The sequence below is a fragment of the Chrysemys picta genome, chromosome 19 (genome assembly GCF_011386835.1).
Source record: "Chrysemys picta bellii isolate R12L10 chromosome 19, ASM1138683v2, whole genome shotgun sequence".
Classification (NCBI taxonomy): domain Eukaryota; kingdom Metazoa; phylum Chordata; order Testudines; family Emydidae; genus Chrysemys; species Chrysemys picta.
Genome location: NC_088809.1, coordinates 2,545,090 through 2,571,537, shown reverse-complemented (window position 1 = coordinate 2,571,537; position 26,448 = coordinate 2,545,090). Strand labels below are relative to the sequence as shown.

General features: G+C 44.8%; 1 protein-coding gene across 3 annotated transcripts in view; it reads right to left on the bottom strand.

Moving 5' to 3' along the window:
- EFCAB5 (EF-hand calcium binding domain 5) overlaps nt 1-26,448 on the bottom strand; it is a 63,851-nt gene that overhangs the window by 11,378 nt on the left and 26,025 nt on the right. For all 3 annotated transcript variants that reach the window (XM_065572855.1, XM_065572854.1, XM_065572856.1), the window contains exons 7-15: nt 21,588-21,743; nt 16,246-16,345; nt 14,743-15,957; nt 13,123-13,215; nt 12,920-13,012; nt 11,528-11,742; nt 9,855-10,011; nt 1,836-2,125; nt 664-836 (exon numbers count right to left, since the gene is read on the bottom strand). In XM_065572855.1, the coding sequence (XP_065428927.1) occupies nt 664-836; nt 1,836-2,125; nt 9,855-10,011; nt 11,528-11,742; nt 12,920-13,012; nt 13,123-13,215; nt 14,743-15,957; nt 16,246-16,345; nt 21,588-21,743 (2,492 nt within the window). The remainder of the gene's footprint in view (nt 1-663; nt 837-1,835; nt 2,126-9,854; nt 10,012-11,527; nt 11,743-12,919; nt 13,013-13,122; nt 13,216-14,742; nt 15,958-16,245; nt 16,346-21,587; nt 21,744-26,448) is intronic.

Genomic DNA, 26,448 nt, shown 5'->3' with positions numbered 1-26,448 from the left:
AAGGGAAATTGTAGGCTGAATATAATACAATATCTTCTTTAAGGATGCGACTCCTTAGACTGTGGAACAGTCTCTCCAAGGAAAGGAGTCGGTGCCTGATCCATTAGGACATTTAAAACTCAGTTGTATAAAGCAGGGGTTCAGCCTTTTTTCTTTCTGAGGCCCCACCCAACATGCTATAAAAACTCCTTGGCCCAGCTGTGCCACAACAACTCTTTTTCTGCATATAAAAGCCAGGGCCGGCATTAGGGGGTAGCAAGCAGGGCACTTGCCTGGGGCCACGTGCCACAGGGGGCACCGCAAAGCTTTGGCTTCAGCCCCGGGTGGTGTGGCTTGGGGCCCAGAGCTGCAGTCCCGTGCAGCGGGGCTTTGGCTTTCTGCCCTGGGGCCTAGTGAGTTTAATGCCGGCCATGCTTGGTGGAGCCTCTGAAACCTGCTCGCAGCCCCCCAGGGGGCCCTGGACCTCTGGTTGAGAACCACTTGTATTAAGTACAATCAGATTTATAAGGGATAATCCTGTGTTGGCCCCTGAGGGATGGTCTTTTCTATAGTATCTATCAGTCTAGTCTGTATTTCTAATGCACCCCATAGTCACTGTACTCTCTAAATTCCATGATTCAAGTGACTTAAGAAAAGGTAACAGCTCTGTGCAGGTTTCCTTACCTTACTCCTTTCATGTCCCTATAAAGTGCCTGGTTTAGGATGTATGGGGCATCATCTGAGGTGCAAGCCACATACCGCAGGAGAACCTCTCCCCGCTCTGGTGAAAGCTGGTTCTGTTCCAAAAGGGCAATATACGCACTGATCTTCTTGTTATTCCCGTGGGCTTCTGCATCCTAGCAACCAAATGTTTCACGTTACATCTGGGCATTAGCCACTGGCCATTACACTCATTTCATGTGCTTACAGCTTCTCATTTATCACGAGATGTTATTCTAGGCCAGTGACCATTTCTCTTACACCAGATGATTAATGATGTCCATGCTGTCACTTGTCTAATGGGTTCTGGGCCAGGTCACTATATCATCAACTCAAAAGCTGCATTCTAACTGGCAGGGAGGATGGATTTGTTTCCTGCTTCTGCTAAGCAGAGACCACTTTTTTCTAAAAATACAATCTGCACCTAATGACCTATGCCTAAGCAAAAAGCCCAATGAACTTCATCTCCGGGGCAGACTGTCTTGGACCCAAAAGGCAAGCAAATGCCAGAGTCAGGAGCCTTCCCGCAAGGATATCCCAGCTCTAGCCTTGAGAAGTTAAATCTAGGAACAGCTAGCAAGAGTGCATCAGCTGCCACCACACTGTGTAGGGAGAGAAGAGGGGCCATTATGTAGCTAGAGGTCATCAGATAGGCCTTTAAAGATCAATATTAGCACCTTAAATTGCACCTAGAAGCAAATGTGAAGCCATTCACATTACAAATTCTCCATATGCATCACAAACTGAATGATGTGTATTTATTTTCAGAAACCATAAAATCAGGAACATGCATTTCTGGATTTTATTTTATTAAACTTTCGAAAACTTGAGGTGATTAGGTGATCATGAATATGAGACACTGATGGCACCTGATAGGTATAGCACCTGGGAAGAGCTTCTGCATCTCATCCCTGACCTACAACAGCCTCAACTATTTAATGTCCGAGTCTCCTGAACAGCAAGTGATTGCGCTGTCTTCAAATGGGCACACTGAGGGTAGGTGATATGTAAGCTTCTGACACCAAGTTACACCCACCTGGACTGGTGGTGAATGTAGCCCTTTAGTTGAAGACAGTGTCAGCCATAATCCACACTAGACAGTCTGTGTCACTCACACAGCTGGTAGTGATGCATACCTGGGAAAGTGCCTTAAAGACTGCCTTGTACACTGGCTCCATGCTTGCCCCACTGGTCTCAGCTGCATGCTGGATATTGTGCAGCCACTTCCTCCTGGCAGAACCTCGCAGGCGTTCCATGTGGGTTCGCGCCACGCTCATGGTCAGAAACTCCACCACTGTATCAAGAACTTCATCTTCATTACCGGTGAACTCAGAAACAACCAACTCCAGATAGGTTTGAAATTCCTTTGGAGACAACTTCACCACACCACCGGGGTGTGGGTGGGAGCAGCGAAGGTGCTTCTTTGCTAAGGGATGAAACAGAAATAAGGACACAGACACACCTGTTTGTGGCCATCTGTTTTGCTCTCCCTCAGTACAGCAATGCCATGTCTGTCCTACCAGAGGTGTTCCCTGCTCATCGTCTGAAAGAGTCTCTCTTTCCACTCATTTCCTCCTCCCCAACATCAAAATGTTAGTGCCATGGCAGCCATAAAGGCAGGATGCACTCTCTCCTCCAGATCACAGTGGTCTCAGACACTGAGAAGATCACCTGGACAGCAATCTCCCCCATGCACACCTCTACAAGGCAGCCAAGCTACACATGTCAGGGGGAAATCTGGAGGTTGCTCCTGGTTATCCCAGAATCACATTCACCTCAACCACATAGCCAAACTGCAGGCACTTCAGATGACCTGCTGCAGCCAGGCACATGTAGACATCCCTGTTAGTGCTGCATGCTCCAGAGGCATGAAGAACTACTGGCCACTCCCATTAACACCTTGAAGGCAAAAGCCTACTGATGACCTTGCAGTTCAACCTTGTCCCCAAGGATTTCCATTACGTACAGCACTTGGATCCATTGTGGGGGTTTTAAGACCTTCCAAAGCAGCTATAATCTTACTAACTCTGCTTTGGTTGTCTGGGTTGAATTACTGAAATAACATTTGTATTGAGTTAAATCTTATATTGAGGATGAAACAAAATTAAAGCTCCATTTATAGTACATAGATGACTGGATGATGCTCTGGAATATTTGAATTTCACCAGGAGAGGCAGACAGGGAAAACAGGAAGAAAAGCACTGTTTTACATGGCTCTTCTCTGAAGATCACGTTCTCTGTACTTCTGTTCTCCCCCTTTCTTTCGGGTTTCAGGGTTGAGTTGATCTACAGTGATTTATTAGTTTCAAAAATTACTAAGGGCTCAATCATGACCTGCTGAACATATCCTCCCAGGGTAGTAAAGGGGCTACATGCAGCACCCCGCTTTGCCAGGCTGCTATTTACCATCCTGCACATGTGAGCAGAGGGTAAGCGGACAGCGAGGAAATGGGTGGAACCTTGCCACATCCCCACTTCCACATGCACCAGCCAGTGCAGCCGAACTGACAAAGAAGGGAGAAGTAAGCTGCGCCAGCACAGCTGCGCCAGCACAAGGACTGACACAGCTTACTTCCCCCCTGGAGACAGGGCCGGCTCCAGGCACGTGCCTGGGGTGGCACATGCTAAGGGGTGGCATTCCATCCATTCTTGGGGCGGCGGCACAGTCCGGGCGGCTTTTTTTTTTTTTTTTTTTTTTGCTTGGGGTGGCAAAAATGGTAGAGCCGGCCCTGCCGGGAGAAAGGGGGAAGCATGACCCAAACTGAGACTCTCCTGGGGTGGTGGAGGTATGCATGTCTCCTACTCATGCTGGATTGCAATGAGCCCGTCTATCCCTACATGGTCAACCCTGAGAGGGTTGACATACATGGGACACTGAAGAAGTCTCCTTCAAAACTAACCTCTGGAGAGCCAGCATTGCAGCAGAGAACAGAGTAGATGTGATATAATTGGATTCAAGTCAAGTATTTGATACTGTCTCTCGTGAAATCTTATTCCCAAAGTTCATTCAAATTGGTTTACCTATGAACATTGTCACAGGAGAGAAAATTGTCTGTTGGGCAGTAACAAAGGGTAATGCTAAATGACAATGCATCAAGCTGTAGGGAGGTGAACTTGAAGATTATGATGATTGATGATGAACATTGTCAGGGCCGACTCCAGGCACCAGCCGACCAAGCACGTGCTTGGGGCAGCACCTTGTAAGGGGCGGCACTCGAGGTTTTTGTTGTTGTTGTTGTTGTTGTTTCGGCCGGGCGAATCTCGGGGGGGGGGCGGGTTTGTTTTGGCGGCGTGGCGCTGGGGGGGTTGTTTTGGCAGCGCGGCGCTGGGGGCGGTGTTTCGGCGGCACAGCTCTCGGGGGGGGTGTTTCAGCGGTGCACCGTGGCGCTTGGGGGGGTGTTTTGGCGGCGCCACGCTCGGAGGTGTGTGTTTCGGCGGGACGGCACGGCACTCGAGGGGGGTGTTATGGTAGGGCGGTGCTCTTTTTTTTTTTGCTTGGGGCGGCAAAAAAGTTAGAGCCGGCCCTGAACATTGTGGTAACACATAGGGCCCCAATCATGTGCTAGACGCTGTACAAACAAACAAATGGACCTGTCCCAAAGAGCTTTCAATCTAAATAATGTTCAGCACATTAATGACATTCACAGAGAAGACTAAACTGGAAGGTGCTGCAAACACTAATGAGGACAGAGAAATAATACAAAAGGACCTAGACAGATTAGAAACAATAGGAAAATAACAAAGTTAGACTCAACTTGGAAAAATAAATGCCAGTACATCAGCAGGGGAAATAATCTGAAAGATAAATATGCAGCAGGAGGGAGATACCTGTAAAGCAACAATGGCTTAAAGAGATCTGGCAATGAGCATGGACAGTAAATTACTCTCCCTCTCTGGCTCTGGTACAACTCTCCCTGGAGTACTGCACTGAATTCTGGAAACTTTATTACCAGAAAGATACAAACTGGAAGGCATTGATAGAAGAGCACCAAAATGACTGGGGTATGGTGGGAGTGACATATAAAGGAAAATTTTGAAGCGCTAAACATGCATAGTTTGGCTAAAAGAGATGACTAAGGGAGAAGAGGGTAACAGTCTGGAAATATGTGGGGGAAGGAGAGGAAGTGTAAGAGAACACAAGAGAGTAAAACAATAATGGGATGAAACTAATCACAGGAAAAATCAGGCTGACTATCATGAAACAAACCATAACAAAGATCAGGGGGTAGCCGTGTTAGTCTGTATCCACAAAAACAACGAGTCCGGTGGCACCTTAAAGACTAAATAAATCTGTTAGTCTTTAAGGTGCCACTGGACTCCATAACAAAGATGTCTATCAGACTGGAATAGTCTTCCAAGGAAGTAGCTGAAGAGCTTTCAGTCGGAATATTTAAAGGCAGACTGGACAGAGCACTAGAAAATGTGCTGTAGGGAACAGTCCTGCACTGGACCCAGGACCTAGCAACTCAAGGGGTCTGTGACAGAGTCGGTAGCTCACCGCTGTGGCGCCTCCTCCTGGCCGCTTCGGGGAATTAGTTTTGCGCCAGTAGAGCGCCCTCTTTGGGTGGCGTTCCGCCTGTCTTCTCACCTCTGTGGGGTGCACGGACTTGCGTTGCTCCCAACGTCGGCGTCCTCTTCCGGAGCACTGTCCTCCGACAGTGTCCCTTTTGCCTCTTCACACCCCCTTTCGGGGGGGGGTTAGACAACAGTCCCACACCCTCGAGTCCGATCCTCGCAGTCTAGGACCTGGTGTGGTTCTGACCGGCCGCTCCCTGCGGCCCGTGGCTGTGCGTGGGGTAGCACAGCAAACAAAGGGGGAAAAAGGAGGGGGGGGACTCAGGCCCGCCCACTACTCTGAGTCCCGGTCCAGAGGCCCTCGTATGACAGTCTCACTGTCTTCCTTCTCGTTCCTCCTCTGACTATCCCTCTGGACCGCTTCCCCAACAGCCCTTCACTACGCTAGGCCTCCTCCTCCCAGGCCTGCCGCCTAGCAGGCTATGGAGTAGGGCCTTCTCCCACTCGCTCAGGCTGGCCTGCACTGCGCTGTCCGTGGTGCTGGCCTCCCAGCTCTGGAGACAGACCTTCCCCTCTGAAGGCCTGGGACAGACTGACTGCTCCTGCTCTGGGCAGCCTTTTATATGGCTAAGCCGGGCTCTGATTGGCTGGCTCCAATCTGCACTCTTATTGGCTCCCAGTAAGCCCTCTCCTGATTGGTTGGGCGGCTGCGCAGGCGCCTAGACCTGCTGCAGCCTACCCTCTCTGAGTGTGGGCAATCGCCCCACCACAGGGTCCCTTATTTGCTTTTATAATATGTGTTGTGTGGGAGCCTGCAAAATTATTCCTGCTTAGGCCCCACAATGGGCTAGCACCGCCTCTGCTGATTTCTATGGTTCTACAGACACGTGCAGAGACCTAGAGAGGGTACAGACTTTTAAAGAACAGGCTGTAAACCCTACACCACAGAGCTAGGATTAATACTGGGTCGATTCTGAAAATGTGAACCTCTCCTATTGTTTTCTATTCAGCTAAGTCCTGGACTTATCTATGCAGGGGTTCTTCTAAACTACCCAGCCTTCCTCATTAACTAAATAAAAAGAAGAACAGGAGGACTTGTGGCACCTTAGAGACTAACAAATTTATTAGAGCATAAGCTTTCGTGGACTACAGCCCACTTCTTCGGATGCATATAGAATGGAAAATATATTGAGGAGATATATATACACACATACAGGGAGCATAAACAGGTGGGAGTTGTCTTACCACCTCTGAGAGGCCAATTAATTAAGAGAAAAAAAACTTTTGAAGTGATAATCAAGCTAGCCTAGTACAGACAGACAGTTAGATAACTAAATAGTTTCTTATGCACTCCAGTTACCTCCCATAATGCTATATTTGCACACAAGAGGGTGCTCTTGTACAGTCGTTTGAATTTGCAGGCTAGCATTTCTTCTTTTTGAAACATGGTATTCATCTGCTGCTCCCACTACAAGTGAAAATGCTCTTATTCTGATCATCTGTTCTACATCCTGATCTGAAATTTTGCAGTCCCCAAACAAGTAAACCGAGAGAGAGCTGTTTGTCAATAGGCTTCAGTGCCTCAGTTAATTGATAATCAATGAAGTATATGTGCAAGTGTGAAGTTTGCTGCTAGGAGAGTAGTATTTTGTGATCAATACATGTAATGGTTTGTAAAGAATGGCATAATGAAAAATGCTCTGACAAATTATATGCCAGAGCAGGAAGGAAGCCACTCTGATTGCCTCTCAAAGCAGCCAAGAGCCTAAGACCCTGATGTTTATGGGAGCTAAGAGTCTGCTCCCTTGGAAGTCAATGAGAATTTTATCATTGATTTCAATGGAAGCACAGGTAAGCCCTACATACCGTTTAGAAATGTTTGCCAGTGACTTATTGTCCTTTGGAGCTTCAAAAATGTGCACAATTCTTTTCACAGAAAGTTTAGGTTTTGTGACAAAATGAATAATGTTTGTGTTTGGGAAACTTCCCCCCTTTTGCTCCCTTTCTTCTTTCCTCCTCAGCTTTTTTTTTTTTTTAAGGGGAAAGGAGCGGAAGGCATAAAGAAATACCCAACAAGCCAAACAATGTTTGATTTGGGGTTTTTTGGTGAAAACCCTCCAAATAATTTCTATCAAAATAGTGTCTCAGAAAAAGCCATTTTTCATCACAAAATTATTAGACTAAAAATATTTCAACCAGCTGTATGTGCAAGTGGTCGCCATGTGGCTTGGGAGTGGGCATCCTAAGGTCTCCTGCCCAGATGTGTGACACACAGGTACTGTAGTACCCCCAGGCCTGGTTCATTCCCCTGTAACTAGAGCTACTGGCAGCATCTTTTTCAACGGTGCTTTTTATGGCTAGGGTCTGCCTGCACTCACATCACACTCTCCTCGGTCTCTGCAAACAGAAAAGCAATCCCCTGAGCCATGCGCCACACTAACCCCTGCTCTTGGGTATGTACACACAGGAGGTGTGTCACACTGGGGCCATGCAGGAGAGCTTTACATCGAGCTGTTCTATTCCTTCAGCCACTCTGACGGTTGTTTGGGAACTGGCACTAGAATCTGGCTGTGTGTGACATTCTTTTGGCTGCCGTGCAGTCAGCAGGAGGCAGAATACAGACTAACTGGCAAGGGAGGGACGGTACCAGTGGTGGAGCGTTTCTCATTTGCAGAGAAAAAACTGGTTCAGTTTCTGAAAGAGTGAATCTGCTGTAGCGCCGATGGCTTTGGTTGGAATTGCATGACCCTGCACAACTGGACCCTTGTTAGCAGGGATACAATTCAACGAACTGTAAGACACAGGTACAGTAAGTTAAATCAGCCTGTTCCCGTGAATCCTAAAGACCACATCAGTGCTGCTGGCCCCTCCACTTCATGGTGACATTAGGATTTCTAAAGCCCACGACATTGTTAAGATGAGTTACACTTCTCTGTCAAGATGAGAATTGACTCTCTAAAGACAGACGTCTCAGGGTATGTTGACACTGCAGTGTGAAAGACGCACAGTTAGACATACCCAGGCTAGCATGGTTGAAAACAGCAGTGTAGATGAGACGCATGGACTTCAGAGCCGTCTGTACTAGCACATTGGGGACCCTGGGTATGTATTCACATGCTGAAGTCCTGCTGCTGCATCTATACTGCTATTTTTAGCCATGCTTGCCTGGGTAAAGCTAGCACAGGTATGTCTATCTGTGCTGCAATCACACCTCGGACTGCAGTGCAGACATACCCTCAGTCCCTGGGCTTTCCTCCGTGCTGAATGCAACTCAGATCTGGAGCTGATCTGCAAGGCCACTGCCCTCTTGTACCATGATATCTATGAAAGATCTGCCAGAGGCAGCTGGGGATAGTTTTATATTGCTTATATGTTGTGTCCCTTTTCCTTCCATCCTGTTGATTTGTCATTTAGAGTGTAAGCTCCGCAAAGCAGGGACTGCATCTCCCTGTATTTCTGTACAGCACCCTACCAGAGTTTGGGCACCACTGGGTTATATAGTTTATATCCCCGCAGGTAAGAGACTGCTGGGATGGAGTGAGTGCTCCAGGGCAGGGCCACTTCCCCGTGGCAGTGTTAAATTGACTGCAATACGCTGACCTACAACATATGTCCTTAGGACCACAGAGATGGCACTCTGCCAACTCTTTGTTATATGGCCCCAGGACAGGGAAGCAATTGACTGAGGCATGACAATGCTTCCCACAGCTAGTCTGTATGAGGTGTGGGATGAAGGGATTTGGGAAGGTTGCCAAAATACGCCATATTTAATAATTCTTGTCAGCAATAAGTAGGACAAATGTAACATGCAGCATTTCAGGAGGAAGCATTGGGAAGGGTGGCTGTCCATGGTGGCAGACTAGTCTATGGGGTATCCAAAAAGTTCCAGTGTGTACACAACTCGCCCCCCTTAATATGATGCTTGGTAGTACTATGGCTTGGTAGCATATCTACTGAGCTGCCAGATGGATTCTGAGGGCCTGCGGCACATTTGTCTGATCCAGCCTATTTTCTAGGGGACCAACTTTGTTAAGTTAGTCAGAGAAATTAGCTGACTTTGGCTGCTAAAAGCCCCACACAAACCACAACTCCCAATCTCTATTTCTGTCACAAGAGCTGAACTCCCTGTGTGGATTCCGAAAGGTCACTTGAGGCCTGCAGGGAGCACTGACAGTACCATGCCAGAGGCTGGCTGAGGAACACCCATTCAGTACAGCTGGGCACAACAGAAGGCAAGTCGGACCAAGAATGTCAAATGCTCGCCCACAGGACTTCTCTATGGCTACAGTTTTCACGTCCAAATCATGGTTACTTACTGCTCATTATAACAGATGCAGAAAAAGGATATTTCATTACACTGTGAAAGCAGAAAGCTGCCACTTTGACACCAGCATGAAAGGAGCCCAAACTCTCAGGCCATGGATAATTGAAAAGAAAGGACACTTGCTGCCCATCTATAGCCATAAACCTCCTACAGTTCCTTATGTTTACAATGGCATATGCAAAAATAGGTAATACACAGTCCTTGCCTCTGGCTTCATTAGCACCATCTTTGAAGAGCTAGTGACTCAGCATGTTACATAGCGCTTTTCTCTCCCTGTACACCTCCAAACTAGTAGTGGACAGTGCTGTTTTCTTACCCTTTTTCAGGGCCTCTTTTTCCATTCCTTCCTTAAATGTGCCTAGAACAGCATCCACCTCTTTCAGGTTAAGGTACCCAGAGCATTCGTTGTCCCACTTCTCAAAGAGTGCCTCCAGGAGCAGTTTTCTTCGGGCCAAGAGAGCCTCACGATGAACCTAGGACAGGGAAGAAGCAACAGAGAGAGGAAATGATTGGGGGAGGGATAGCTCAGTGGTTTGAGCATTGGCCTGCTAAACCCAATGTTGCAAGTTCAATCCTTGAGGGGGCCATTTAGGGAAGTGGGGTAAAAATCTGTTTGGGGATTGGTCCTGCTTTGAGCAGGGGGCTGGACTAGATGACCTCCTGAGGTCCCTTCCAACCCTGATATTCTATGAAAGCTGTAGGGAAAAGCTGGCTTTTGACAATGCTCAGTGCCAACACCCAGCCATAGGGGAATTGCAATGGCTGGTTCATCATTTGTCCATTTGTCCATTCACGATGGTCACAAAAAGCCTGTCATCAAGGCAGTCACTGTAAAAATACCATTAAGATCTGAACTAGATGGCAGTCATAATATCAGGAAGATATTGGAAAACATTAAACAGAAGTGGCAGCTCAGTTTTAGCAGGCAGAATGAGCTTAGGGTGACCAGATGTCCCAATTTTATAGGGACAGTCCCGATATTTGGGGCTTTGTCTTATATAGGCATCTATTACCCCCCACCCCATGTCCTGATTTTTCACACTTGCTGTCTGGTCACCCTATGAGCTTTAGCTTCTCAAAGGGATTGACTCCCAATGTACATACTGGGAGCCAACGTAAGATCAACCCAGGCAGGTGGCAGTTTCACGCCCCAGATATGTCTTTCCAGCCACAGGTGAGTGGCTTTTTGTAAATGACACCACAGTATTTTGCAGTGTTTGCTCTTGCTGTTTGAGTTTGCAAACCGTTGATTCTGGTAGCGCCTTTCACTGTGCAGGGCCCCATGGGGCGGTGTGTGCTACTTGCTGCTTAGAACCAGTTTTTGCGCAGCACCAGATGCTAAACGGCTGGAAATGGAATTCATTGAATGGCAAAGAACGTTGTGTTCAGCATGAGGAGGGCAGAGCCGTCAGATCCAATATCTCACCCAAATTAGGTCAGCAGCACAGAAGGAAATGAGAAAGAAGTCTGAGGAAACTGCCGCTAAAGAGGTAGACACGATGAGAAATGTATCAGCATTTGCAAAGATACTGGGCAGAATGGGCTTATGTGTGAGTTAATATATTTATTCAACAGATGACAAGGTTACTGAACTCCCAGCGGGTGTAACAAACACACCAGTGCACATGCTCACTATACACACCCTCCCACACATGCACACACATACCAACACTGGCAAATGCAGTAGTTTAAAATGCAGGTTTCTTGCTTGCATGGGTTACTCTCTAGAGGTGAGACAACAAAACTGAACATCTTAAGCGATTTTACAGCTGGCTGCACACCTGGTGCCTTACAGAGTCAGGCTGTGTTACAGGCAGCCAACCTGTGGCAGAATTAGCCCAGCATTATTCTCAGGGCTAATGTGGGGAAAGCTCATGTGAAAATAGAGGGACAAAAAAACTCAACAAGCGAGGGCGTGGGTGGTTAGATCAGCCCCTCTAGCCATTTGTTTGTTTACACATTACATCAGCAAAGCCTGTCGGCATTTACTTTTTCCAACTGTTTGATTTTTTCCTCTTCAGTCTGTTCATATCCTTCTTTCACAAATGCAACAAGTTTCTTCACGGTTGGCAGAGAGCTGTCTTCACCAACAAAGGTCTCCATGAGCTGTACGAACTGGGGTAGGTTGAGGCAGCTCTTGTCAAAGGCACTCATGGCAATGGAGGTACCATGGGTCTGAATTTCTGCCATGAGCATACGCAAGTCTAGAGGGGAGAAAATACATCACCCATCACCCAGCAGGAAGCCAAATGCTGATCCAAAGCTGTGCATGTGACAGGTGTCAAATCATGGGCTGAATATGGACGGAGTGAACGCTGAGTAAGGGCCCCAGGCATTGGCCATATATATGCTTAAGGAAAAATACCAATAATATTTCTTCACGGTTGTGCTACAGTCTAATGTGGGAGGAGTCATGTAATGAGGTCAGGTTACACAATACAGCTTTAGCTGAAGTCACTGTTATACAACAAAGGGTGTGCTCCTGACACGCAGTCCAAATACCCCTGGTGGTCTTGGAGACCAAAGGCTCACAATAAATGACAACAGTTCCTTATACAATGGGCAAGATCTCCACTGATCCCACAGGGGAGGGATAGCTCAGTGGTTTGATTATTGGCCTGCTAAACCCAGGGTTGTGAGTTCAATCCTTGAGGGGGCCATTTAGGGTTCTGGGGCAAAAATCTGTTTGGGGATTGGTCCTGCTTTGAGCAGGGGATTGGACTAGATGACCTCCTCAGGTCCCTTCTAGCCCTGCTATTCTATGAAACCTGTGAGATTCTGCAGGTGTGGAATGGGCACCACGCTGCTACCTGGCAGCTATGGTAGGGCCACATGCATTACCACACAGGCCCCATGGAGATAAACACCACAGGATGTACCACCTCGGAAGGCTGGACTGCCAGCTTCCCTTGCCAAGGTGCCCTATTGAGGCCCAGGAGGCTTTTGTCCAGTGAAGCAGGCTCCCCTGCAAGCTATAGGAACAGACCCACCTCTTGGCTGCTCTCAGACTCCCAACCTCGGCTTGGAACTCAGCTTCCGCCTTTGAACTGCAACTCGCATTCCAACCCCTGGCTTCAGCACTAGGACTCTGACGCCAGCTTTGAACCCTCACTTTGGTACTGGGACTCTGACTCCAGCTACAGACCCTGGCTTTGCTCCTTGAACCTTAGCTCTGTTCGTACCCCCTGGCATCAGCCCTAGGAGTGATCCCAAACTTCAACTACTCTTAGATTCTGACCTCTCACTGAGGCCCCTGGACTCTGGCACTAGGCCTGGCTGTTGAAGCCCCGGTCCTGAAGTTTCACAGCAGTGCCATGATTTCAATAGACACTGCCTTTCACATGAGGGCCAAGGTTAACATACAGCACTGTGATCAATTACCTGCAAATCTGGAATTTTCATTGTTCCAGTCCTTCTGAATTTGCTCACCATAGCTGCTATACCTGAAACTTAGGTCAGAAGCCAGAAGGTCACCTGACAGAAAGACAACCCATATTATGTAGAGATAAAACATCATTTTAAAATCATTACATTCATAGCATTCTCTAGAAAGAAAAGTCAAAAGTGCTGGGAACTGCTGTCACCTGACCATGGTATCCCATCTATCAACTGGGCTGTCTTTTCAAATGCCTCTCTAGCTTGTGCCTGGGAAGCTTCTCTTGGTAGATGAGATGGACCTGAAATTTTAAAAAGGAACCATCTATGAACTGGAGGTGGTTGAAGCCCAAACTCCATGCAGCCCTACAGGCAGAAATCCATCCGCACCAGCACAACACACCTGTATCATTGGAGCTACCCCTACTATATATACTTATTTATTTTCAATGTATGAAATTGCCCCCTTAACAAACTCACTGGGTATCAAGTATCAAGGGGTAGCCATGTTAGTCTGTATCTACAAAAACAACAAGGAGTCTGGTGGCACTTTAAAGACTAACAGATTTATTTGGGCATAAGCTTTCGTGGGTAAAAACCTCACTTCTTCAGATGCAACTGGGTATGTGTCACATTTCTTAAACCCAACTCCAAACATCCATTTTAACAACAGCAGCAAACACTCCTCCACTAAGCAGAATATCTGGACCTCTTGGTCCCACCCCGCCCAGGGGCAAAGGTCTGGAGAACAGACTTATACCTCTGCCAAATCAACAGGGGAATCACCTCCCATAGTGAAGGGAATATGTGCATTGGACCCGTTGTGTATGAATAATAAATACATACTGTACACTGAGTATTTCCCATGGCTTGGACACCCACCGGTTAGATGTGAAGAGCTTTAGAGGCCAGTGTCCTGCACTCTCATTTACAGGGCCTTTTAAACAAGCTCCACCTGAGATAAGGAATTTGTCATGCAACATTAAACGGGACACAACACAGACCCAGCCCTTGTAGTGCCTGAAACGGTGGAGCACAAGAGGATTGACTAATGGAGCATCGGAGGGGAAGTCTGTCCCCATATTTGTATTCAACAAAGTGTTTAGCATGGCTTAGTGGGAGCCCTGGAATTCCCCAATTGCAGCTTTCCTATAATAAGGGCCCTCATATATAATTGAAAAGTACAATATCCCTTTTAGAAATGTGACAAGAGATTAAAATAAGCACCTTTTGCTATTCAATGCCATAATCTATCTCCTTAAGGCTCTTTGTTTCATTTTCCTAATAATTATTAAAACACATTGCTATATTTAATGTTACCAGATTTCCCTCTGTCATGATATTCCAAAGGAAAAGGAAACATTAAGATTCTGTCTATTAGAAAGGCAGTGTTGCTTAAAAAAGCACCATTTTGCTTTCAAATAGCTGTTTAGTGTCTGGAATACATATCACAGATCGAGCAAGTGCTTGATATTGTCTGAGTGGAACATACTGTAAAATCTTGATTGGAAACATCATGCTGAGAAAGTATAAAAGCCTAAGGCCTTGTCTACTTATAAACTTGCACCAGTTTAACTTAATGTGTTTTTTAAACCAGTGCAGGTTTTTATATAGATGCTCTTATTTGGTTTAAAAGTGTCTATTTCAATTGAGCTTAATCCAGTTTTTCTAAATCAAAATAAAGTAGTCCCAATCTGAAATGAGAGTGGCTATTCATATACTTGCACAGGTTTTAAATCAGTTTAAAATCACACCTGTAGTTAAACCAGTGCAATTTTGTGTGTACCCAGAGCCCAAGATCCAATGTCACATCAGAAAATATGCTTTACCTGTACTCTGGTCTTGCAAAAGTAATTGCTCATGTGGAAGGCTTGGTGTGGAGTCCTCAGCCGGCATGTTGGTTTCTGCTTGTAATTCTGATTGACTGCCATGTTCCTCAGAACCACGCTCTTTTTCTTCAGGGGGTTCTTTCCCAAGATCTGCAGTTTCCTCTTTATTCTCTGGTATTAGAGCAGTGACTTTCTCCTCTGATTCAGCTTCCTCTTCTGAGATTATGCCTTCTGCTTCAGGCATTAGTATTGGAACTGCCCCATTCGGCTCTGCAATCAAATCATTGTCCTCCTGATGGACTTGTGCTTCTGAATCAAGTTCCTTCTCCAAGGTTCTATTCTCTTCTTCAGAGTTTGGGGCTAGAATGAGTTCACTCGGCTCTATAGCCACATTGTGATCTTCCTGGCTGACCCGTTCTTCAGAGCCATGTTCTTTATCTATGTTTCCGTTCTCTTGCTCGGGAGCTGCTACTGGAATAGGTTCATTCTGGCTCTCTGGATCTGCAGTATCAATCTGATTCTCCGTGTCCATATCCTCAGAGGAAGTAGTTTCCTTATTAAGGACTGTAGATCCCTTTCTACTGTCAGATCTGGAGGCCTCTTGACTCATGTTAACATCATTTGCTTCCGTTTCCAAGAGGGTGTTTGATGCTTCGGAGTGTGGTAATGTGTCAGTTTCTTCCATCTCTGTATTTACATAGAGTCCTTTCTGGCTGACCTGTCCTTCCGGACCAGGTTTCTCCTCTGAGACTGGATTCTCTTCTCCAGGGGTTGATGGTGAAACAATTTCATACAACTCAGCAGTGAAACCTTCTCCCTCTTGATTCACCTGAACTTCAGAACCAGGTTCTGTAGGTGAGACTATATGCTCTTCTCCGAGTGCAATTACTGGAACAATCTCACTGAGCTCGCCAATTAAACCAGGTTCCTCCTTACTGATCTCGTCTGTCCCAGATTCACTCGTGGCCTTTTGTTCAAGAGCAACTGCTTGGTCCTGCTCTGCCTCTGGCCCTCCTGGTTCATCTATCAAGATGCAAGTTTCATATGCAGCTTGACCATTAGCAACTAGCACGTTAGAGGATAGAATCCTTCCCTCAGAAACTTCTGGTTGAGACAATCCAAATCTTTGGCTGGATTCCTCAGAAGCTATCCGTCCATCATCAAAGTCTCCCCAGAACTCAGTAAGCTCTATCTCTTGCAATTCAATTATTGGCCCTAATATAGAAAAGTAGTTGTTTAGTTGATAGCTTGCATTGTTTTTATGATTGCTAACTGGAGGTGAAGTAGAATGCAAAAGAGTGAGAAAATGGAGAAAAGTACTTCCTAGTGAACATAGAATTCCCTGAAAGTGCTACCAGTGCATACAAACTCAGAAACCCAAAGCTTAGCATTGGAGATGGGGCTTTTGCAAATTGGGCAGTTTCATTACTTCTAGAATAATTTTTCTTGTTATGAATTTTTAAATATGAATTTTTAAATATGTTCCAGCTCCACTGTACTTACATTGTCTTGGATTACAGAATCTCCTCCTAGCAATCACTGGGCTGCTGTCATAGAAGTCTTCCAGTAAGGCCAGTGTCCTCTGCCTGTCCAAGAGGCCAGCCTAGACATAACAGTTACAGTCAATGGTTCAAGATAGTTTCTTTAGTTCTGGTTTTTCACATCCAAACTTACCAGAGAAGCATCTTGTGTGATCTGTGAAACCTGAGTGCTACCTCTATGTGACATGTAGTCCTTGGCAGTGGGCCAGAACAAGACCTATGGCCCAGATCCTCAAAAGTATTTAGGCACCTAACTCTCACTGATTTCAATGGAAGTCAGTTGCCTATCTATCTTTGAGGACCCAGGCCTATGTGTCATAAATCCCACTTGTACCCTTGAGGTGAATCCTGGTTCCACTAAAGTCAATTTGATTTTGCTGGAGCCAGGATTTCATCCACAGGGCTTAAGTAGGACTTACAGGGTGTATGTTTTCTTATATCCACATGCTATCGGATATTCATATTCCCCACTAAACAGGACTGGCTAATTTTATGACTGATAATAGCACATGTTCTACATGTGAAGATGAAAGTAATTCCATCTCATGCTTCAAGGTCATGATTGCCTGGAGGGGGGTCACAGAGGAATTTTCTCCTCTAGATACAGCATTGTGCAACAGTAGTGGCTGCGTGCATTATGGGTGGTTTGATTTTGCCCCCTCCATCACCTCCTTTAAACCATCAGTTATTGACACTACAGAGAAAAGAGCTCACCAAGGGTATGCGCTGGTGTGGCAAGCCCCTACAAGGCACACAAGTTCTTGATAATGTCATGATAGATATAAGCAGTTCTGATGCTCTAGCAAGCAGAAGAGCAGTTTCCTGGTGGGTTTCTGGAAGAGTGACTAGCATTCATATCACCCACTGTGGTTCTGTGAATGTGTGCATATTTTTTATGCTTGTTAGAAAGGCTGCTCCTACTCCTAAGAACTGCTGCTTGTCTTGAACAGGCTTGGGACTCTCACTCTGGCCTTGCAGAGACACATCCTGGAAGTAATGATTGACCTCAAAGCCAGGGAGAAGCAGACCTCAGTGCTCTGTGACATGCAGGGTGGCATTAACATCCTTACTGCTCAGAGACAGGGGAAGGGGATAGCAAAGGCCAGAAAAAGATGAGGGAATTGGTAATTTCCAATTAGGAAATTGTGATTTAAAAAAAGTAAAGCAACCCCAAAGAATTGGAGCTCTTCCATTTTAATAATGAGTTAATGTTGTCATTATTTAACGATTCTCACCTTCATAATCTCCTTCCCATTAGTGTAATATAGTATTTGATCAGATCATAAATTACTTAAATCTATTATTTGTGGCAACCAGTTTCAAATTTGAATTATAGATTTCCTTCCAAGGTTTTGCTCCCAGAGTAAAAATTGCCAAGTGTAAAATTCATTAAGATGTTAATTCTGTGTCAACCTTTCCATGCCTTTAAACTGAAGAAATAAACAACATTTGCTATTGTATTCTGGAAGCGAGCCCAAGATGGGTGACAGGTAGCCTCTGTGTTTGTAATCTAAAAGCAAAAGTAGTGAGAGGGAATGAGAGGACTCAGAAATGAGCAGGAGCTGTCCATACTAGACTACAGTCAGTAGCTCTCAAAAGGGTCTGAAATTCAAAAAGAGACGGATAATTGGAGATGCAGAAGAAAAAAGCTCCCAGGAGGAGGAGGTAATGCTGAAAATTTAGGAACCAAGTAAATTATATTCTGTATTACTGTAACACCTTTCATCCTGATGGATTCAAAGTACTTCACAAACTCTAAGCCTACAGCAGCACTGAAATTCAGCCACCTCTAGGGTGGAGGGCACCACACTGTGCAACAGTGGGGAGGGAGAGGTAGAATTGTGGCCAAGGAGACCTCAGCAAACCCTATCTATCAGCAAGGGTGACAAAAGTTCTTTAATAGCCATAAAGAGCAGACAGAACCTGTTGTTTTATTTCTCAGCCTCTTGTAACTCAGTTCCTGCCAGTCAGAAGCGCTGGGATATCCAGCTGTATTTCAGCTGTATCCTATCTCTTAAATTTATCATATTAACAGTTTATTTTCAAGTCCCTTCCTCCTCTTGACATTCGAGTACAGTCACCTTGTTTCCCAAGAAAATATCATGCTTTTTACGTAGTTTGCTTTTATATTTAATATCCCAGATCTAATTCTGCACCTCCTTAACATCAACCCAAACACAAAACTGTCAGCGCCTATTTTTGAAGATATTACCCCATCACTGGTGGAATGCTTGGATATTCAACTGAGTATTCCCATTACACCTCCTTCTTTTCACTTTAAATTCTTTCACCTGTTGCCCATCACAATCACTTGAAAGTTTCTCTGACAGTTGTCAGCACTAATGCAAACTTTCATTTTCTCCAAAAAGTAATTACAATTAATGAAGTAATTTCTTTTAGAGAAAATGAAGATGATGTTCATGGTTACAGATGCTTTTTGTCAAGTAAATAAACTAAATTATGGGGACAAATACAAAGAAGTTGACAACAGTTTAGTCTGACTGAGAATAAATGCTTTCTGATGCTATGAAACACAGTAGAGGCACAAAATATTTAAGTATGGAAAGAAATTCCTGGGCATGGACTGGGGCTGGATTTCCATCTTGCTTTAAATTTGATGTGAACTCCTGGATTCATATGGCTTTATCAGACCACCATCAGGCTCATGGCTTTCATAGGACAAGGACCCCTTACAATTCCATTTGTGGGTTTACAATAGTATACGGTTGGGAGAAAGGATGGAGGAAGGGTTATACTAGGAAAATCATGTCAATGCTACTCACAACCCAGTTATAATAGCATTATAATGGGGTCTTCAATTTCCTAGCAATAGTATTCTCTGTGAAAAATATGTTTGATCCGTCTGGTGTATGAATTTGGGGTGATGACAGATTCCAGCCTGCTATCTCGGAACACTGAGTCCTTCACTGATCTGCAGAGAAGGTTCAGTACACCATAAATAACAGCAGGGCAGCTGTCCTCATACTGCCTCACTTTTACCTGGCATAGTGGGACTACTCCTAGCAGGGAGAAGAATTCGTTCAGGCTTCCTGGCTTATTCAGCCCTTGGCCTGTCTGCTGGGATTGGCAACAAAGGGGCCAATTAGTGCCAACCACAGTGGTGTTTTCTTGTGGCAACTGGACTGAGACACCCTAATTCATTTCACCCAGCCACCGCATGGTGACAACCCTGAGTCACTTCCAGCAAAGGCTCTATAACCCATTGCCAAATCCCCAAGTTGTACACGCCAGCATCTCTGATCAGTGAAAGATCAGCAGTTACATTTTGATTATTCTGCACTGTATGTAGAGATGTGTATACCGTGACAACCAAAATATCCTTGATGCTGCCCAGGACAGCATTGCCAGGGTGACTAAGGGTAAGGAAATCTGTGTTCTTTTTCTGTCTGGAGAAAGTTATCTGTCAGATAACTTGTCAGCTGTGCAGTAATTTTAAAAGTAATCTGTTACTGTAATCAGTTACTTTAGAAGATCCTGGGCAGAAAATGCTCGGCAAATTCATGCAGATACAGTTCCAATGTCAAATGGAACTGTGCTAAACACACCTAGGCACAGTGAGACCATGAGATTTACATTCGAAGTGTCTTTTCCTTGATGGGGATTAGAGTAGAGTTTTAGTTCTATTCTGACATTGTTCTGGGGTGTGATTAAGTAGCTAGCCTAGCTATTTCAGGGGATTCTTGCTGGGCTGACATCCTCACAGATGTACATTTTTGAAATCATAATAATGATTGTGTGGATTCCTTGTAATCAGACTATAGCTTAAATACTTCTCTCCATTTTGTATCCCTTTATGGCCCTAACTGTAAATAACTGAGACAGAGAACACCACTCACCCCTGCAAAATGGGAATAATTACCTGCCACCAAACAAATGCAAATTTGGAAATGGAAGGAACTAGCTTGCTGTGCTTCACAAAATATTACCACAGGTGATCGATCACACTCCAAAAGTCAGAGGTCTTCATGGATTAGCTTACCCCTCTGATCTCCACCGTGGGTACAGTATAGCACAGACTGACTACAGCCCTGGGAGGGCACCCATGTCAGATCCAAGAGAAGTGCAATAACTACGCTGTTTGTAAACTAAATGTGGTGAGCAAGTCTGCCTAAGCTGATATCAAGAGCAGCCATGTTTTGACTGTGATTATTTTTCTCCACCCAAAGACTGGTGTTCATGTGGGTAGCTGTCCTCTCTTCTCATTTGATTCTAGCATTAATGATTCTTTTCTGAGATGGCATTGTTATCAGAGGCAGAGAGATGGTGATTACTAAACTACAATGTAGAATGTCTGATATCGTCCCTTCTCACACCTCCCTGTGCTTGTATGTGCAGTATTCCGTCACACTCACCCAGCAAAGAATGAGAGGAGAGGGGACTCCTTGAAAATGCAGAGAAATAAGACTGTCTGTGTTCTCCTCTGTCTAAGAAGATACCTTTTTGATCTTCCTGATGGGAATTAGGAATTTAAATATCTTCTGGTTGAGTTGGAGACACATCACTTTTCCGACCCCTGAACTGAGATAACAGCTTGCCTCGCATTCTTTAAAACAGTGTAGTTGTAGCCATGTCAGTCCCAGGATATTGGAGAGACGTGGTGGGTGAGGTAATATCTTTCAACAGAAGTTGGTCCAATAAAAGATATTACCTCACCCACCTTCTCTCTCTAATTCTCTAAAATTGTTGCTGCTAAAATGTGCTCTGTAATGCTATTCTTTTAGAGATAATGGCCTAATTAGAATTCTATTATAGAGCAGTTAATTCATTCTGGGTAGGCTTGCAATGAACATCAGCAGAAGGGTGATGAATGGAATACACAACACAGGTAAGAGGAGTAAATGCAAGATTATGGAGACAGGATGTTGACTGTTTTTATGTCTGTGGGTATGTCTACACATCAATAAAAAACCTGCTGCACTGAGCCTCAGACCACGGGTCAATTGACTCGTGAAGGGGGTGGGTCTCAGTGCCCAGGTTTCAGACCGAGCATCAACTCCACAATTTTTAGTCCCAAAGCCCAAATCCTGCAAGCCTGAGTCAACGGATCCAGGCTCTGAGACTCAGCGCTGCAGGTCTTTCATTGCAGGGTAAACATGCCCTATATAACAAGTATCAACCCATTTCGCTTTGCAACAACTGCTCTCTTCCAAAATAAGTGAATTAATACCAAGAGAGAGCTTGGAGCCACTGACTAGGAATAAAAAAGAAGCAATTACATGAATGAGAGATACCGGATCAGAAACATGACATTGTCAAATATCTGGTGAGGGTTTCTTTACCTACCTTTCCGTGGTCACAGTCCAGGAAAAGGTCAGTAAACATCTGCCGCCAGATGTCATGTCTTATTATGTCTCGGAAATCATCAGCACACTGGCAGAGGTGCTTCAGGAATTCCTGGAACGTGTCACTTGTAAAGGTTTTGATGTGCGAATGGACATACTGTGGAAGAAAAGAAGAGGTAGAAATGTTTCATTTCTTTTCCAAGATTCCCTTTTTGTATATACATTTTAAATTGTACTGCATCTGGGGGACAGAGGCTGGGATACCTACTTGAAATCAAAACCAGTTTATCACAGTATCTGCAGTTTTTAATTAAGTACACTATCCACAAGAGTAATGCCAGATTTGGGGCGAGGATTTCAGTCAGTATTGGGGCTCCTCTGTGGTAGGCACTGAACAAACACTTATTAAACAAGTCCATCTCATTTCTGATCCAAAAGGTCACTTAGCTACGCTCACTGGCTCAGAGGCATTGGGCCAGAGTCATCCTTTATGTAATTCCATAGACTTAGACTCTCCAGCGATGAGTTTGACTCTGTATGTTCTTTCTATAGCATTTGGTATTCTTGACATTACTCCGGAGGTGGCATCTTGAGCAAGTGGCTTTTACAGGACCTGCAGTGATTCAACTCTTTAATGCCACAAACATATTGCTGTCCAAGCCTTCAGAGCTGATGAGAATCATTCTGGATACCATTTGGAAAAAAAACAAGCACCACCACTTGAAAATGACCCTGCTGTCACCTAAGTCCTCTGACACTGGGAATACTACTGAAACCTAGATTTATCTTAAGCCCTAGTCTTGGAGACACTTTAACACTCTGGATTTATAGCCATGTGGGTTTCATGAGCAAAAGCAATACTGTTCCAAAAATGTGGTCTACATAAATAATAATGGCTGTCAGAATAAACCAGAGTCTCAAAGTGTGGGCTGAATTATTACAGCAGGTTTCTGGAGTCGGCCACAGTGATGGGGAAACTACAAATGTTGTGGGGAGTTTGTGAAATGTGGAGGTGTTTCACATTAATTGCTTTCTTAGGGGATTGAGAACTAGGGACTCACATTCATGATCTTAGTAGACCCTTATTATCATCCTCGGTGATACAGCATTTTATGTTTACTGAAAATGCTGTACAGGTAGGTTACTGCTAATTAACTGATATTATTTGTTACTATACTGGGTGGTTTAAAAATACATTGAAGCAACTGAGGAAGGGGCAGAGACTAGGGAACCAATGGAGAAGGGTCTATGCAGCAATGTGAGAGAGCTCTGTGTTTCACCAGAGAGAGAAGTTACAGAGGTGGGTTGGAGGAGGGAGCAGTGGACCTGTGATTACACTGATCCACTGGCTCTATCCCCTGTGGTGCAGGGGTACATCCGCAATGGGGCTACTGCCACCCTCAGGCCCCTGGGCTGATGGAATCCCCCTACTAGTCAGACTGTCCCCTAGGGGGAGGATTTGGTCCATTATTAGAAAGAGAGGCTGTGTTATGTAAATGTCAAAGAAAGTCCTGTGCTTTATCATTTTCATAGCCTTACTCTGATAGGTCTGCACCTGGTCATTCATTTCACAGGTCACAGGGAGTCAGTGAAGCAGGTGAGATAGGGTGACCAGATGTCCCGATTTTATAGGGACAGTCTTGATTTTTGGGTCTTTTTCTTATATAGGCTTCTATTACACTTCACCCCGTCCCGGTTTTTCACACTTGCTGTCTGGTCACCCTAAGGTGAGACAAGCGGAGGGGAAAAGGTACAGGATCACCTTTCTGAATCTTAGGGTTGGTCTACACTGGGCGGGGGGGGGGGGGGTTGTCGATGTAAGATACGCAACTTCAGCTACGGGAATAGCGTAGCTGAAGTCGACGTATCTTATTTCGACTTACCTCGGGTCCTCACAGTGCGGGATCGACGGCCACGGCTCCCCCGTCAACTCCGCTACCGCCGCTCGCCCTGGTGGAGTTCCGGAGTCAACGGGAGCACGTTTGGGGATCGATATATCGATCCCCGACAGATCGATTACTACCCGTCTGGATGTACCCTCATTCTGATCTCAGCTACACAACACTACTCCAGTACAATTCCCCTGACTTCCATGGAGATGCTCCTGATTTACACTGACGTGAAACCATAACCAAATCGCTATGGGGGAACTGGGGAGCATGCACTAGAATTCAATTGACAGAGCATGGTGGTAAATTATGCATTTTGGGAAAAGGAACTCAGGTCATGTTGAGCTATCCATGAAGGGCTGAGTCCTGTCTAGTGCTAAGTATCCTTAGCTCCCATTGACTTCTCTAAAGCGGGGTACCTAAAAATGAAGACACCCATAATTAGAATTCACTTTTGAGAATTTGGCCCTTAAAATCTCTGTGCCTCAATTTCCTCATCTTAGAATGAGGAAAAAACTGCTTATTTCAAAGGGAAATGTGGTGGCTTAATTCATTTTTATAAATTTTGAGATAAAGGTGATATAGAAGACAAAAGTTGTGTTATTATAGACATAAATAAAATTTACTTTGAACAAAATATTTGCCTCAAATTTTTAAATATATGTTATTTTAAAAGTTTCCTTCTTGTTTAGGAGTGATGGTGAAGGCATGGAAGGGATAATAGTCACTAAAACAAGCCGTAGAGAAAATAAGAAGAGAGAGCCAACAGAAAAGAACCATGAGTTCACCCCTACGACAAGTGCAACTCCTTAATGCAAACAGGAGACTCATGAACAAGAGGAAGGTGAGATTACATATCTAAGAGTTCTGGGAGATAGGAACATGAAAGCCTTTGGGATTCTTTCCGCTACAGAGTCCCTATCTCTTTCTCTCCCCTAACATGAAGTGAAAGGACATATTTCATTCCTGACCTGTGAGTCATTCCTCTCATAACACACCTTCCCAGGTGGCACTCATGGTTGCTAAATGCACTTTCTCACTCTCAGAGCTATTAACGGGTTGTGATAAGGCATCCTTTGGGTGCCCGCTATATATCACCATGAGTCAAAGCCCATTTTAATAATTAATTTCTCTACCTTTTTAAGTTAGTGGTTCACTGGGACAGTGCTCGTCTAGTCTGTGTCACCTTAGGCCATGTCTGCACTTACCTGGGATCAATGCTGCTGTGATCGATGGAGCGGGGGTCAATGTAGTCGGTCTAGTGAAGACCCGCTAAATCGACGGCTGAGCGCTCTCCGCTTGACTCCGATATTCCACCGGAATGAGAGGAGTAAGGTAAGTTGATGGGAGAGTGTCTCCCGTCGATGCAGTGTGGTGTAGACTCCGCAGTAAGTCAATCTAAGTTACGTCGCTCACGTAGCTTACCCCAGTAGTGTAGACCAGGCCTCAGCCTAGTAAATGTTAATGAGTTAGGGCCAGTCTACACTAGAAGCGCTACACTGGCACAGCTGCGCCGCTGAAGCGTATGTGGTGCAGAACCTCTATGCCAACGGGAGAGAGTTGTCCCGTTGGCATAATAAATCCACCTCCATGAGAAGCGGTAGCTATCCACACTGGTGCTTAGGTCAGGGTAATTTACATTGCTCAGGGGGTGGCTTATTCACACCCCTGAGCGACGTAAGTTATACCAAAGTAAGTGGTAGTGTAGACCTGGCCTAGTGTTTGTAAAGCACTCTGACAATGTAAAGTGCTATACAAGCGATAAACACAATTGTTGTTTATTTATTATTAATAAAGAAGTTTCCACTTCCATCATCTGTCTTTCTCTATTGAACAAGTCATTCTACTTTAGGTTGGTAGTAAATACCACTAAAGACAATGGGTCAGATTTGGCACATTGATGTGTGTCTGTGGCTGTTATTAACCTCAGTGGAATCTGATGAAGCCACATGTAGATTTGAGAGCAGAATCTAGCCCTAAGGACCTCATTCAAAGCCCACTGAAGTAAATGGGAGTCTTTCCCTTGACTTCAGAAGCTTAGGATCAGGCCCTAAAAGTGATTAAGGCCCTCCATTTCATAATGTAGGCCCACGATTTAACCTGTCTTATAAATTGGGGGGGGAGTCTGTGGGCTCTAAATACTTTTAAAATAAAAGAATCTACCACCCTGTTCCTGAGGACACAATAATACAATGAACAAGAGCGACCCTTTTTGCAGACTCAGAAACACCAATGTGTGAGATCCCACCACTGACTCTATAACAGCCATTAAGTAACCCAGAGCTGCCCTGAGTTAAAAAAGAAAACATAAAAAGAGCCATTTAATTTTCAGCTCCATTAAGAATCAATACTTTCCAAATGTGAAAAGGCCCACATCAGTTTGGGGCCAGATCTTTCTCTTCGGTCTTCCAAAAGGATGATGCAAACTAATAATAAAAATAAACTTAAGATGAATATGGGGAGTGGGGAGGAGGAAATGTCCTGACAGCGAGGTCTATTCAGACTGTGGGATAGTCTCCCAAGGGAATTGCTGAAAGCCACATCACTTGAATCGTATAAAACTGGACTGGAAAATATACTGCAGGAACAATCTTCCAGTGGCTGGAAATAAGACCAGCTAAGCTGTCATTGTAGGTCCTTTACATTTCTGATTTCTATTACTGTATGCCTCAATTGTGAGTTAAAACAAGTACTACACACAGTGCTATTTAAAGCATTCTTCTAGACTGAATGTAATAGAAATTTATTCAGAACTCATTAATGTATTGCAGAGATTATGGATTGACACACTTTTTTTTAGTGACAAAAGGGATTCTCTGAGATTCCATTATCTGCAATAGTTTCCTTAATTAAATGCAGTTATGTTGAGGTTAAATTTTAAAATATATCATTTCATGCTGAAAAAAGAAATCCTCAACAAATTATCACAAAAATGCATCTCTATGGAAAATACTAAATATGTGACTCTCCTGG